This window comes from Fusarium keratoplasticum, chromosome 4 (assembly GCF_025433545.1).
Source record: "Fusarium keratoplasticum isolate Fu6.1 chromosome 4, whole genome shotgun sequence".
NCBI classification, from domain to species: Eukaryota; Fungi; Ascomycota; class Sordariomycetes; order Hypocreales; family Nectriaceae; genus Fusarium; species Fusarium keratoplasticum.
In genome coordinates, this window is record NC_070532.1 from 82,204 (window position 1) to 98,335 (window position 16,132).

General features: G+C 40.5%; 4 protein-coding genes across 4 annotated transcripts; 2 read left to right on the top strand and 2 right to left on the bottom strand.

The window, feature by feature from the left end:
• Positions 1-1,641: 1,641 nt before the first annotated feature.
• Positions 1,642-2,539, top strand: NCS57_00512900 (Mannan endo-1,4-beta-mannosidase; the record flags this gene model as incomplete). The annotated part of the gene is made up of 2 exons (XM_053055065.1): positions 1,642-2,077; positions 2,160-2,539. The coding sequence occupies 2 exons, from the start codon at positions 1,642-1,644 to the stop codon at positions 2,537-2,539; spliced, it is 816 nt and encodes a 271-aa protein (XP_052914020.1).
• A 355-nt stretch (positions 2,540-2,894) lies between these two features.
• NCS57_00513000 (SGNH-hydro domain-containing protein) lies at positions 2,895-3,728 on the bottom strand (the record flags this gene model as incomplete). The annotated part of the gene is made up of 1 exon (XM_053055066.1): positions 2,895-3,728. The coding sequence occupies one exon, from the start codon at positions 3,726-3,728 to the stop codon at positions 2,895-2,897; it is 834 nt and encodes a 277-aa protein (XP_052914021.1).
• A 585-nt stretch (positions 3,729-4,313) lies between these two features.
• Positions 4,314-6,087, top strand: NCS57_00513100 (MFS domain-containing protein; the record flags this gene model as incomplete). The annotated part of the gene is made up of 4 exons (XM_053055067.1): positions 4,314-4,503; positions 4,552-4,959; positions 5,008-5,553; positions 5,600-6,087. 4 exons carry the CDS (start codon positions 4,314-4,316, stop codon positions 6,085-6,087), a joined length of 1,632 nt encoding a protein of 543 aa, XP_052914022.1.
• A 306-nt stretch (positions 6,088-6,393) lies between these two features.
• NCS57_00513200 (uncharacterized protein) lies at positions 6,394-7,852 on the bottom strand (the record flags this gene model as incomplete). Its single annotated transcript, XM_053055068.1, has 4 exons — positions 6,394-7,065; positions 7,117-7,275; positions 7,331-7,526; positions 7,596-7,852. The coding sequence occupies 4 exons, from the start codon at positions 7,850-7,852 to the stop codon at positions 6,394-6,396; spliced, it is 1,284 nt and encodes a 427-aa protein (XP_052914023.1).
• Positions 7,853-16,132: the final 8,280 nt, after the last annotated feature.

A 16,132-nucleotide genomic window follows, 5' to 3' on the forward strand; every position in this document is an offset into this window, starting at 1 on the left:
ACTCCCGCAATATTGCTTCATCACGTAGGATTCTCATTGCATATGTTACTGGAGGATGAAGAGATAGAGAGGATTGGCTCACTGTATATGTGATGTTGTTTGGGAAAGGTCGTCCAGCTGTCAAGGGCGCAGTTGCAAGAAATCAAAGACACGATATATATTGTGTGCCATATTTGACGAGGGACTTTGACTGTGCGTTGAAGCTCTCGATTTAACTAAATGAGAGACTGAAGTTAGTTGTATCCTTCCTTGGATCTGGTCCTATTCGTCAGCGATGATGAAGTGTTCCTAACGATTTGTTTCATCCAAGGTTTGACCCTTCTTGGTCATACAGCCCGTGTGTCAGCGGCCTTAGTTATACGATGTGACACCTTTCCCTTCGCCAATCCCATCAGTTCTAATATATTCCGTGAATATGACTTCTCGCAATTTTCTCTTTAGGTGTCAAATACCTAAATCTTTGGCAGAAATATAGCTAGGATTATTCTAAATTAGTAAAGCTTCGTAAAGAGATAGAACTCTTAAAGCGCGAGGGGTTAGTAGTAAAACGGGAAAGTACCCGCAAGCCCTTAAAAGAATTATTATATTTAATTATAAATATTAGATATGTAGCTATTTACCGCCTATGTATGAACTTAGTTAGATTAAAATGGTTTCCCGCTAATGCGGAAGACCTTGCCAAAGCTCTGGGGAGGGTGATAAGGGGAAAAAAGTTCGTTGGCTGCAAGCGACGCGGGGGATGACGCTAGGACTTGCCCACAAAGCCAGTATTGCGAGCCACAACGGGGTTCTGAGCCTAAATGAGTTAGGTAAATACAGAGACGGAACAAGTTCAACTGAGCCAGAATGAGTTAGCTAGATGCGGGGACGGAACAAGTGTAACCGAGCCTGAATGAGTTAGGTAGGTAAATGCAGAGACGGAACAAGTTCAACCGAGTTAGAATGAGCTGTGAGATGCGGGGACGGAACAAGCTTTGAACTCCAAGCGAGCAGCACTCCACCTTCTCCGCAGGAGGATGATCGACCTTGTTCTACGCGGCACACGGCATCGAATGTGGAGAGGCAGGCCAGCAGGTATCAGCCATGTGATGAGCACTTCTATACACAGTAATGTTTGCTTTAGGCAGAAGAGACTTGCTCGGAGCTTAGCGTCCCCTTCCAATCAGTTCTGTGACAGCGCCATTGTCAGGGAACCCACCTGGACTAGAATGACCAACCGGCCCCAAGACTCGACTCGATTCTCTCAATTACCCCCAAGATGATATGCATTGAAATCACCACTTCCGTTTCGGACCTCTATGGCGAATTTACCAGAACTTGTCTCCGAGGCTTGTGTCAGTACCTTGTTCTCAAGTTGGATGCAGCTAGCGTTGTCCTGTAGGACCGACGTATAGATAGATACATATATTACAGTGGATAGCCGGACCCAGCTCACTACAGGTCAACTCGTTCATCCTACCGATTACAAGTTTCGTGTAGACGCATCCTACATCTATAATAGACATGAGTGTATTCACTCCACTCAGTCTGGTTGCCCTTGCCACGGTGTCGCCTGGCAAAGGCCGGTCAAGGCAGACGGGAGCACCAGTATTCAACATTGATGGAAAGAATCAACACTTCGCTGCAACCAACACCTGATAGATGAGCCACCCCACGTCAGACGACGATGTCGAGCAAGCCATGCCTCAGATTGCCGACAGTGGATTGAAAGTCACACGTGTCTGGGCATTTGGGAACACCAACAGTGGTACCGATCAGCCTGTGTACTTTCAGTTCCTCGATACGGCCAAGAAAACCATCACTATCAACACTGGGGCCAACGGCATTGCGCGCCTCTACGCCGCCGTCACTACCGCGGAGAAGCACAGCATTCACCTAGTACTGCCGATGTTGAATAATTGGGGTGACCGGGGCAGCATTAAGACCTACCGTGCTTACTTTGGATGGACCCATGCAGAGGCCCAGCAAGCCTACAAAGACTATGTCACTTTCATCGTCGATCGATACAAGGACTCCCCAACTATATTTTCCTGGCAGCTCTACAACGAGGCTCCAGTGTCAGAACTGCAAAAGCGGTGTGATCATTGGCTGGGCCACAGAGATATCCGGTTTCATCAACTCGCTGGACCCAAACCATCATGTATCGTTGGGTGATGAAGGGTGGCTCTGTTCGGACGACACCAGTCTCGTCTACGCGTACTCTTTCTCCGAGGGTATTGATTTCGAAGCCAATCTGAAGATCCCCACACTTGACTACGGGACGGTACATATATACCCCATCGGTTGGAGTTACACGTACCCTTGGGGCGACCAATGGATTCGTGGCCATGCAGCACTGGCACTCAAGTATAGCAAGCCCATCGTTCTGGAAGAATACGGTGTCGAGAGCACAACCTCAAACCGCACGGCTGTGCTGAAGGAGTGGCAACAAACCATCCTGGACAGCGACAATACGTACGACAGCTTTTGGCAATTCGTGACGAACTTTCCCAATGGTGCGAATACTTACGACGACTACGCGATTTTCTATGGTACATAAGAGTAGCAGGGCGTGGTGATTGATCATGCTCAGGCTATGAGCACCAGGGCTGTCTCATCTGCTGGCCGTCGCAGACCCTCCTCACGCCATTCAAACTAGCCTGTTCTCTGGGTGATTGCATTCTTTGTAGCGTCGACGTTGTTGCCATCTTCATCGACTTCCCTAGCAGCGAAGAATGAAGCAGAATCTAGCACTGCCTGTGGACTTGGACCCATAACAGCAGATGCAATGTATCTATTCTGATAAGAACAAATATCTTCTATATATATCTTTGTTTCCTAGGACTTTCTGTGAGGTATACAATGGAAAATCGCATGATACAGGACATTCTATCTGCCAGCCTCGTTCAAGCAAGTCAGCAGTCGCTTGCCTCTACCCTGGTTCCTGCAGGTGGATGAAACCTAATCCATTCAGGATACCACTCGTCAGTCCCATGTATTTGACATTCTGGAACTTCCGCTTCCAAAACGCGTAGAAGTTCCTGCGTGTAGATGTCATAGCCATCCTGGGTCAAGTGAAGACCATCGTAGAAAAGTTTCCCGAGGTCCATGCTGGGGGATGTACTTGAAGATCCGGGCAATACGGCATCGACACCGCCATCTTTCCAACCAGTGGTACGTATCATTGCAGTCCACAGGTCAACGACAGGTACATTTTCTTTCTTGCCAATGTCCCGAATTGCTTGCGCATACATCGCCACTCTCTCTGCCCTGCCCTTCCCGTCATGTGGCAGCCGATACTCTTCCACGGGAGAGGGCGTCACAAGGAGGAGTCTAGTCCTATGGAGCCTGACACCCTCCCAGTTTAAGACGTGTCTGATATTTGATTTGAACGTCTCGAGGTCGCAGTGCTGAGGCTCGCCGGGGCTGCAGGAGTCGTTGGCACCAAAATGTACCGTCATAGCAGCGACACGAGGAACAGTTCTCGAGGGGGCCACTGCTGGGAAGAACGACGGTAGGAGAGTCAAAGCCGAGTTGGTGTTGTACCCGCCAAAACCGCGGTTCAGCACATCAAGCCGGCGCACATACCGTCTCGTCAGCTCACTCTGTAGTGAGGAGGCGCCTTGTGTGATAGAGTCTCCAAAGAGGAGCAGTTGTGGTGGCGGAGGAAGAGATGCCACTTGGGCGGCGGGTTCTGAGTGTGATAGGTCAGTTTGGACGCTCACTGGCGCAACCTGAGGTGCAGACATGGTCTGAGGATATTTTGCGCAGCGTGTTCGTGTATTCACATCCAAACAACTTCGTTTCTGTGTGGCCTGATGTGAGATGCGTACGAGGTTCGCGTCGTTTGAGGGATATCAGCTTCAGTAAAGCATGGAGACCAGCACATTCATTCGCCTCACTATTGGGAAAATATACGCCTTTCCAAATGGGCATCGGCCTCCGTATTGCCTATTTGGGCACGGGATCTCGCCCGCTTCTAGTCTTCCGTGCAATGACACCCTGAGGATAGTTTCGGTGGATGGCGTGGCGCTAACGGTTGCCTCCACTGCGCCAAGGTTGAAGACCGGCTTCTCGGCTCTGTGCTTATCACTAGCTCGAACCTGGAGAAGAGGGGACATCTGGGGATTGGCTGATACCTGCACATTCAACTCGGCATGGTCATCCCGAGCGAAAGATCATCCTGGATCGCAAGAGGCACAGCTAAAGCAACACTTGCGGATGGCATCTGACGGCCACGCATACTTAAGTTGCTGTGATCCCCAGCATAATGCCATTTTGAATAGTAATCACCCATCTTCACTGTATTCCAATTCAGCGGCTTCAACATCACAATGGAGAAGGAAGATGACAGAGTCCAGACCGTGGACAAGGTTCCAAACCCGGCAGCTGCTGATCTGGCGGCATCGAAGACAGCAAAAGTCCAAAACGTTGCCTATAGCGATGCCATCGCCAAGGACAACCTCTCTCCGCGGGCATGGTCGGTCTGCAAACTCTATGCAATCATTGCTCTTGTCACACTAAGTAAGTCAGCTCACAACGACATACCCTACACATATTGATCGTCCATAGATAATTGTGGCAACGGCTTTGATGGAACCATCATGTCGTCCGTTAATGCTATGGATCCTTTCCATGAATTTTTCGGCACTGAAATGCAAGGTGCTTCCATTGGAGCTGTCTTTGCGCTTTATAGTGTCGGAAACATCCTTGGTTGCCTCGTTGCGGCTCCTGCTTCTGATTTCTTCGGTCGGCGATACGGCATGGTCGTCGGGTCAATCTTTGTCATCATTGGTGCCGTCATCCAGGCAGCGGCCCAGAATGTTGGAGCATTTATGGCCGGGAGATTATTCCTCGGTTTTGGCTCCACCATCGCAGTAACTGCAGCTCCCATCTATCTAGTTGAGATGTCTTACCCTTCTTGGCGCGGAACCTTGACTGGTCTATATAATGTATGCGGCTGGTATATTGGATCCCTTGGTAAGTGTCTATTGCAAAAGTGCTAAGATTCAACTCACATCTTGCCAGCCTCGACATGGACTGCCTATGGAACGGGTCGACTAACATCGAATTGGTCATGGAGGATCCCCGTCATGATTCAGGTCGTCCCCGCGGTTATCATCCTGTGCGGAGTATGGTTCATCCCAGAAAGTCCCAGGTGGCTCATGGGTCACGGTAAAGAAGAGCAGGCCCGAGCTGTGCTCATCAAGTATCACGGAGACAGCAATCCCGAATCAGCTGTCGTGAAATTGGAGCTCGAGGAGATGCGTGCATCCATCGAATACCAAGCAGAAATCGAAGCCAGCCAAAAATGGTGGGATTATCGCATGCTCTTGGACAACAAGGAGAACTTGCGCCGCATGTACTTGCTCTTCCTAGTCGCGATTTTCTCCCAGTTTATCGGTGGTTCGGTCATCACCTACTACATGCCCGTCATTCTAGAGAACGTTGGCATCACCAGCTCTTCTCAGCAGCTTCTCCTTAACGGCGTCAATGTCATTTTCGGATTCTTCAGCGGCATGGCAGGCTCATTCAGCGTTGAGAAGTTTGGGCGCAGACGTCTGTTTCTTTGGGGTGAGTTAAGATCCATCTCACAGGCGATCATGGCTGACACTCCCAGGCACATTCCTGACAGGTCTCGTCTATATTCCCATCAACGTCATCGCAGCCAAATCTCACGGTCATGTTGACACCTCAACCGGTTACGCCTTTATTGCGATGATTTTTCTGTATGGCATCTTCTGGTCTTTCTGCTGGACACCGCTGCAGTCTTTGTACCCAAGCGAAGTGTTACGCAATGACATTCGAGCCAAGGGTATGGCCGCCTCCGGTTTCTTCAGTGGTGTTTCGGGCTTCATCAACACTTATGCCACACCGATCGCCCTTCAGAAAATCGGCTGGAAGACATACACCATTTTCCTCATTCTACATTTTGTAGAGTGGGTATTGATGTACTTTGCTATCGTCGAGACAAAGGGCCGGTCTCTCGAAGAAATCGACGAGATTTTCAAGAGCGCTAACCCTGTCAAAACATCCAAGCAGAAGCACGAAGTCTACATCAAGGACGGCACAGGTGTCACTGCCGACTTGGGCGCAAAGGAAGCCTGAATGATTTCGCTGTCGGAGGGGACTAGGGTGTCACCGTTGTACATGGATGGTTTGGCCGCTCTTTTACGTTTGTTGGACGCCCACTCACGCGTCTCGGCAACACTCAGCTGGTAAATGCTTAGTCTAATATGAATAACCGTGTTTCTGAATATTAGCAGCATCAGGAAGCTGGGGTTGAGGACGAAGACGAATGCGAGGAAGATGTACTGGATGATGTGGAGGGATAAACCTGCAGTTCTCCTATCTTATTTGCTGCTTCAAAAGCTCGCTTCTGAATATGATTATGCTGCTTCGGTGAAATTACTTCTATTCGCCACTTCTTCGTTGGGCGCGTTCTACCTGGCCCAGCTCAATGCCACCTCCTGAATCAGTAGGATCCAGATCCTCGTCCATATTCGCGCCTCTAGCGGGTGTCCTTATCGCCGCCTCCTCTGTATCAATCGTCGGCCTGGAAACCCTCAAAGTCCGTTGATCCTGCGCCCAGTCCTCCATAATTTTATGGCTCGTCACAAAGAAAATGATGGCATTCCAGACACCCTGGAGTGGCAGAAGGGACACAGTCGCAATTTGGTACGGGAATGGGGAGTGCCCGTACTTGAAGCTATGAAAGCGGTTAATGGTTGCTGGCGTCCACGAGACGACGACGCTGAAAGTAAAGAGGAATGTGGCGCGTAGATATACCCTCTTCACAGGGTCCTTAATACGGCATTTCGATAGTACTCCCCTGGCTACCAATATGGTACGGTGTACTCGGTGTTTTCGCGAAGTCGAATCGCGAGGTTTGTTTGAAGTGATTGTCGATAGGTAGCGATCCGGTGTCTCGTATATTGAGGCTTCAAGAACCCCTAATGTTGGTCGTGTGTGTAACGGCGCAGGCAGCGAAATATATGGAGCTGGCGTGAGGGTGACAAAGTCTTCAGCGACAAGCACCGGATATGCAGCGTTCCCGGCGTTGCGTGTGGCAGTCTTGGTTGAGTCCTGAGCTATGTCAACAAACGGAAATAAGTTGAGGATGGCCAAATAAGCTACCATTGAATTTGACAAATTTCGGACTTGATTCCTTGAGTGAAAGATGCGGTAGCCAACGATGATATTCAGGACGACCGAACCAACGATACAAGACCATACGAAGATGTAAGAGGAAAAGACGCGAACGTTTGGCCAATTATCACTAACGCTACACCAAACCTATACAATAGTTAACGTGAAGCTTTGAGTTTACAAACAAGAAAAAGTAACCCACGTAGGCTTGGCCATAAATAGGTCCACGAGCTCGTGTTGAAATAAAAAGCAGCGCAAAAGCGATGGCAAATGGCCCTCCGAAGCAGACGAGACAGAACTGCCATGCGTGGAACGAATTAGGGTTTATACGGCCCAGGACAACAAGGAGGGTATTGAAGGACAGTCCAAAAGCCCACCACGGATCGGACTGCCCGAGCCTATCGATGCGTCAGTATCGCTGGTCTCAAGTTCAACTTCAGGAGACTGTGCAACGAAAGAGGCCTCACATTTGAAGCAAAAACGCCTGCGCCTTACAGAGCGCAGAGTCTTCCCCAGCGGCTAGTCCATCCCTCGCAATGATGCAAGCGATGCTCGAGCCGAGGTTGGCGATGCTCGCCATGACAATGAAGGTATTTCGAGGGTTCCGCAGTCGCGCCACGAGCCCGTACGCAATGAAGACGAGTAACACAGCGACGAGGCTCAGGCAGCCCTCAATTCGCTCCACAAGTGCAAGCGCATGGGCCTGACTCGGCGTCGGTGTCATTTTCGCCAGCCCATGCTGTTCAGGATCAACATACGTCGGATACAGCGGCGCACGATATACATGTGGGGAGGGAAATGAGGTAAATCAATGAAAACGATTGCCGAGGCCACTTTAGCCGTAGTCCCCACTTGGGCAGAACGCAGATGCGGTGTCAGAAGAAAGGGTCACGATGACGGGATCTCCATTTTGCCGTGGTGTATGCTGAAAGTGAAGAGGGGAGACTTGTCTTGATTGGAGGAAATTTGTGGGAATATTTCTGGGCACGTGATGAGAGTGTAGTCAGGTTGTAACAAAATGGCTCTCTTTCTGTTCAACACTGCTCGCCTGGGAGAGCTTTCGGGACACACATGCCTAGTCACGTGCTTTAGCCTTGGCGGTTCGCCTTGGGCCTTATATCTTTAAATGCCTTAATGCATTACATAGCCTACTTACTAGTTAAATCTTTAATTTATAAGGAACTAATTAATCTCTAATTAGGTACTACCTTATTACCTTAAGAAAAACCTAATATTTATAAAAATTATTATTTAAGTAATTAATAGTTTTTTTATATAAAAGAATTTTTTATATTAAATAATCCTAAGCTAGCTAAGAGAAATAATAATACTAAATTAATAATATATAATTTTTATTATAAAAAGTATTATTATTAAATTTTTTAAAAGAAATAGTTATAAGATTAAAATAAAGCTTTTATATATTAAGATAATATACTTAATAAGTAAGCGCCGTAGTTAAGTAAGCACCGCACTTTATCCTATAGTATAAATCCTACTAAAATAAAAAGTTCTTTAAAAAATTCTAAGAAATTAATTTTAAGCCTAAACTAGATATAATCTTAAAGTTAGGCTATTTATTTATAAAAAAACCTATTTTAATTTTTATATATTTTTTAAAAAATTACTTCTTATATAAGTAATAAAAAAGTATATTCGCACTATATATTTAGCTATTTCTCTATAAAGGGAATTTTTTAAAAATCTAAAAGAATTATATATAATTTATGTATAAGTTAAATAGCTAAAAATCCACTTTTTAGGTTTCTAGCTATTTTAGTGCGGTTTTTATTAGGGTTAAAACTTTTAGATTTTAGTGTATAGTTTAGGTGCGGCGCTTGCTTGACTGTGGCGCTTGCTTATTAAGTATGTTATATTAATAATTAAAGAATTTTAATATAATTTTATTTATATTAATTATTTATAACTTAACTTTATATTATTTAAAATAAAAATTAAAGTATTTTAATTTATATCTTAGTAATTTTAATAATAAAAGCTTTATACTTAAAGCGAAAAGTTTTAATAAGCTTAAATTAACAAAGTTTATTTATATAATTATTAATAACTTTAATAATATATTAAAGCTAGCTTTATTTATAATAAATAGCTAATATCTTAATTAATTAAAAAAAATTAAAATCCCCTTTATATAATAGTTCTTTTTTTTAATATTAATTTTTTAATTTTTAATTATATAAAAAGGTTAAAATTACTTTTATTATTTTAATAAAAAAAAGTTTAATTATAATTAATAATAACTATAATTAACTAATCTATAACTAATTAATTAATTAATAATATATTAATAATTATTAACGTACATGTATAGCGAGCCGGACAGCAAGCGAACCGGACACTTTTTTTTAACCTTTAAGATAGAAATCACTATAAAAACACAACAAACCATTTAATCAATTGAAATTACTCGCTATACTCTTCCCCAGATGTCTCAATCACTACCTGACATGTTCTTGCATTATGACCGGGCTTGCCGCAGACACCACAATGCCGAACCCCCGGTCGCGCTGACCTCCCTTGATTACCACTTCTCGACGATTCTGCCACTACCTGCGCATCTATATCCATCTGATCAATTGCTTGCCTTCCTTCCTCTACTGTCATTACCCCTCTTTTTCTGTAGTCGGGTCCTTTTTGCCCTCCGGCGCCGGCTTAGTATCTCATTTGCCTGTTCAAGTTCTTTAACCCTAGCCTCAAGTAAGGCAACCTTATGCATAACTATCTTTGTTCCCTTAGAAGAAGACCGTATAGCTTCTAGAATTGACTCTGGGGAGCTACTTTTGTGCCTTATAACTCGTCTCTCGAGGTAATCTGACTGAGATTGAGCCTCAAGCACGGTCTTTGGGGTCTTTGAAACCCAAGGGGTCGACGGTTTAGCCACCTCCTCAGCCGGTGTTGGAGTCCGTAGCTGCACATCAAGTTTCGAGACCACACTTTCCGGGTCAAGAGGAACAAGCCCGGCCCCTCTGAAGGCTGACTTAATATTCTTTTCCGTCATGGTGGCCTGAAATGCGGCGTAGAAGGCCGGAAAGAACTCAGTCTTTGAAACGTGAGTTATAGAGCATCTGATCAGATGCTCTATTTCTTGGCCGTAAGCGTTCTTAAGCACGCTAAAGCACCCGACGTCAAGGGGCTGCAGTATATGAGATGAATGAGGTGGCATACAAAGCCTGATGACCTTCTTCTCCTCACAATATCTCTCGAATTCGATTGAGTGGTGACTTTCGTGGCCATCAAGGATTAGAAGACGATAGCGACTATTTGATCGCTTGGCTGTGCACCGGTCAAAGTGCTTGAGCCACTCGAGACCGGTCTCGTTATCGGTCCAGCCATTTTGGGTCGTTGCAATAGCCCAATCGCCCGGGAGGTTACTATCCCGGTACCAGTTGGCGAGGTGATATTGGCCCGCACCGATGATGAACGGCGAGATCGCTTGGCCATCCGCATTGATCGCCTGAATGACCGTAATCCATTCCCGGTTTCCGGGCTGCACTGATTTTGGCTTTCCACGCCTATCTGTGCCTGTGACGACCATTCCGCTCTGAATTATGCCCATCATAAAGCCAGTCTCATCAACGTTGTAGAAATCATCTGATCGGATGCCGTACTTCGCGATTGTATTCGCCACAAGCGTAAACCAATTACGGATAATAGCTGGATCTTCGCACTTGGCTCTCTGGTAGTCGTACTTCCGAAAAAAAAACGCGTCTTGAGGTCTGGGTGTCGCCTGACGAAGTTTGAAGCCCAGCGCGCGCCAACTGGTGGCGCGTCGCGGTCGGCAAGTAATTGATCAGCCATTTCCTTCACACCACGAAGCCGGGGGGGAAATCCTCGCGAATCTAGGTCGAGAATAAAGTGAATAAGGATCTGTTCCTCTAGATCAGATAGTCGGCGTGAATTAGGAATAGTATTGACTCGGGCTTGGATGCCATTATATCGGTCAAATAGTGTTGAATGCTTGACTTGGTAGAGCTTTGCGGCACCTCTAAGACTTAGTTTTGGTGTATTTTGATGGGCTTGAAGTGCAAGAAGGATTCTAGCCTCTTTATTAGACTGTGACATGCTGGGTGGTTAAGAATCAATTGATCAAATAGAGATAATGTAGGTTGAGGGATTTTTTGTCCGGTTCGCTTGCTGTCCGGCTCGCTATACATGTACGTTATAATTATTTTTTATAAAGATCTTTAATTAAATAATTAAAATAATATAATAAATATTTATTAATATACTTAATAAGTAAACTAATTAAATAAGTAAACTAATTAAATAAGTAAACTAATTAAAAATCCCTTAACCTATATTATTACTATTTAATTAATTAATTTTTAATTACCTAATATATTATAATTTAATAAAGAGGCTAGGGTCTTTCTTACCCTCTAGGCCTATTAAAATAACCTAAAATTAAGCCTCTAATGCGTTATAAAGATCTACTAAGTCACTTATAATACCCTTTACGCCTGATATAATAGTATCTAAGCCCGAGCTAATATTATCCCTAAATTATATAAGTTATCTAAGCTAAAGAAAGAGATCCTTAAGTATTTTATTCTTAACTTAAATTCGCGAGGATTCCCCCCCTAGCTTTATAGTATTAAAGAAATAGCTAATTAATTACTTATTAACCACGATATATTACTAATCAGCATATATTAGCTTTAAATTTTATTAAATAATACCTAGAGCTTAAGATATATTTTTTTTAGAAATATAATTACTAAAGAGCTAAGTATAAAGACTTAATTATTATTTATAATTAGTTTTAGCTTATAGTAAATATAATCACGAAATATAATAACATATATAATAAGTAAGTATCACAATTATATAAGTATTACAAAAATCCCTTAACTTATATCTTCTTTATTTAATTAATTATTTCTTAACTACCTAATATATCATAGGCTTTTATTAAGTCTAGAATACTTCTTGCCCTTTAGGCTATGCAAAATAACCCTAAGTTAAGTATCCGACGAGCTATAACTATCTATAAGGTTTATTATTATACCTTACATTATAGATAGCATAGTATTTAATCTCAACGCGATACTATCTAGAAATCACATCGGCTATTTAATCTAGAGGAATAGATCCTCATTTACTTTATTCTTAACCTAGATTCACGAGGATTTCCCCCCCGGCTTTATAATATAAAAGAAATAGCTAATTAATTACTTATTAACCGCGATGCGCTACCTATTAGTATATATTAGGCTTTAAATTTTATTAAATAATACTAAGAGCTTAAGATATATTTTTTTTAGAAATATAACTACTAGAGAGCTAAATATAAAGATCTAATTATTATCTATAATTAATTTTAGCTTATAGTAAATATAATCATAAAGTATAGTATCTAATTAGATAATATCTATAACTTTAATAAGACTAGCTTCCTTATAGGTATAATTATAAATAGAATAATTATTATAAGCTCAAAAAGGTATTTAAAGCTAAAATTAATATAGCCTAGTAACTAGGAATAGATTATAGTTATCTAAGCGATTAATATAAAAGGCTAGGTGATCTAGCTATTTATTATTAGCGCGGGCTAATATTACCTCACTAATTAATACTAAGATAATAACCTCCCGGGCGATTAGGCTATTATAATAACCTAAAATAGCTAGACTAATAATAAGACTAGTCTTAAATAGCTTAAATACTTTGACCGATATATAGCTAAGTAATTAAATAGTTGCTATTATCTTCTAATCCTTAATAGCTATAAAAGCTACTACTCTATTAAATTTAAGAGATATTATAAGGAGAAGAAGATTATCTGGCTTTATATACTACCTTATTTATTTTATCTACTCTAGCCTCTTAATATTAAGTACTTTAGGCTATTTAAGAAGGCTTATAGTTAAGAAATAAAGTATTTAATTAAATACTTTATTACCTATATTTTAAAGACTAAGTTCTTTTTAGCCTTCTATATAGTATATAAGGCTATAATAATAAAAAGAAATATTAGGGGGGCTTTTAAAAGAGCTAGCCTTATTCCCCTTAACCTAGAAAGTATAATCTTAAAGCTTAATATATAGCTATAGATACTAATACTAGTTAAGGAGGCTTCTAATTAATTAACTTCTTAGGCATTAAGGACCCTAAAGACTATACTTAAGGCCTAATCTTAATCTAAATACCTAGAAAAATAAATTAAGAGGCATTAAAGTAGCTCTTTAAAGTTAATCTTTAAAGCCCTAAGGTCTCTTAAGAAGGGGATAAAAATAATTATATATTAGGTTACCTTATTAATTACTAAGAATAAAGACCTTTAGGAGGCAAATAAGATACTTAGTTAGCGCCGGAGGGCAAAAAGGACTAGACTATAGAAAAGAGGGGTTATAATAATAGAGGAGGGAAGATAAGTAATTAATTAAATAGATACTAATGCATAGGTAATAGCTAAATTATCGCGGAATAGTAATTAAGAGAGGTTAATATAACTAAGTATTTAGTATTATAATATCTATAGTAAGCCTAGTTATAATATAAGGACCTATTAAGTAGTAATTAAGATATCTAGAGAAGAGTATAATAAGTAATTTTAATTAATTAAATAATTTATAGTATTTTTATTATAATCTCTAGCTTAGAGATTAGGATTTTTATAATACTTATATAACTATAATGCTTACTTATTATATATATTATCTAATTAGATAATATCTATAACTTTAATAAGATTAGCTTTCTTATAGGTATAATTATAAGCGAAATAGTTATTATAAGCTTAGAAAGGTATTTAAAGCTAAAATTAATATAGCTTAGAAACTAGGAATAGATTATAATAATCTAAGTAATTAATATAAAAGGCTAGTTAATCTTATTATTTATTATTAATATAAGCTAATATTACCTCGCTAATTAGTACTAAGAAAATAACCTCCCGGGTAATTAAGTAATTATAATAACTTAAAATAGCTAGATTAATAATAAGATTAGTCTTAAGTAACTTAAATATTTTAACTAATATATAATTAATTAATTAATTAGTTCTTATTATCTCTTAATCCTTAATAGCTATAAAAATTATTACTTTATTAAATTTAAGAAATATTATAAAAAAAAGAAAATTATTTAGCTTTATATATTATTTTATTTATTTTACTTATTTTAGCCCTTTAATATTATATATTTTAATATACTTAAGAGGGCTTATAATTAAGAAATAAAGTATTTAATTAAAAGCTTTATTATATATATTTTAAAAACTAAGTTCTTTTTAGCCTTTTATATTATATTTTAAGTTATTATAATAAAAAAAAATATTAAGGTATTATTTAAAGGGGCTAGGCTTATTTCTCTTAATCTAGAAAGTATAGTCTTAAAGCTTAATATATAGCTATAGATACTAATACTAATTAAGGAGGCTTCTAATTAATTAACCTCTTAGGTATTAAGGACCCTAAAGATTATACTTAAGGCCTAATCTTAGTCTAAATACCTTAAAAGATAAATTAAAAAGTATTAAAATAGCTCTTTAGAGTTAATTCTTAAAGTATTAAAATCTCTTACGAAGGGAATAAAGATAATTATATATAAGATAGCTCTTATTTAGGTAGAGGTCTAAGACCTTTAATAGGTAAATAAAATACTAAGCTAGCGCTAAAGAGTAAAAAGGACTTAGTTATAGAAAAAAGGGGTAATAATAATAGAGGAAGGAAGGTAAATAATTAATTAAATAGATATTAATATATAGGTAATAGCTAAATTATCGCGGAGTAGTAGTTAAGGGAGGTTAGCGCGACTAGGTATTTAGCGTTATAGTATTTGCGGTAAGCTTAGTTATAATATAAGAATATATTAGGTAGTGATTAAGATATCTAGGGAAGAATATAATAAGTAATTTTAATTAATTAAATAGTTTATAGTATTTTTATTATAATTTCTATTAAGGTAATTTAGGATTTATAATTAGTTTACTTATTTAATTAGTTTACTTATTAAGTATATTAATATATTTTTTAATATAACTAAGATAACCTTAATAAGGCAATTTATAAGTTTTATAAAAATATAATAAATACTTATAATAAGCTATAAGAAATAATATTAAATAAATACCTTTAAAATATTATATTAAATAAAAATCTTAATAATTTAAGATATATTAAACTTATAATTTTTAATTAACGTACTTGATAAGCAAGCGCCGCAGTCATGTAAGCGCCGCACTTTTCTACCTTACACCTAACTTTTCATTTGATCAATCGATTCTCAACAACCTAATATGCCAGCTATTACTATTGAAGCTAGAACCCTTCTTGCCCTTCAGGCCCTTCAAAATAACCCAAAACTAAGCATCCGACGCGCCGCAAGCACCTATATAGTCGATGAGCGACGACTACGTCGCCGCCAGCAAGGCATCCAGTCTCGACGCGATACCATCCAGAAATCACGTCGGCTATCTGATCTAGAGGAACAGATCCTTATTCACTTTATTCTCGATCTAGATTCGCGAGGATTTCCCCCACGGCTACGTGGTGTGAAAGAAATGGCTGATCAATTGCTTGCCGACCGCGACGCGCCACCAGTTGGCACGCGTTGGGCTCATAACTTCGTGAAGCGGCACCCAGACCTTAAGACGCGTTTCTTTCGTAAATACGATTACCAGAGAGCCAAGTGCGAAGATCCAACCATTATCCGCGATTGGTTTCGGCTTGTGGCGAATACAATCGCGAAGTACGGCATCCGATCAGATGATATCTATAACTTTGATGAGACTGGCTTTCTTATGGGCATGATTGCAAGCGGAATGGTTGTCACAGGTGCAGAAAGGCGTTCAAAGCCAAAATCAGTGCAGCCTGGAAACCGGGAATGGATTACGGTCATTCAAGCGATTAATGCGGAAGGCTGGGCGATCCAGCCGTTTATCATCGGTGCGGGCCAATATCACCTCGCCAACTGGTACCGAGAAAGCAACCTCCCGGGCGATTGGGCTATTGCGACGACCCAAAATGGCTGGACCGATAAT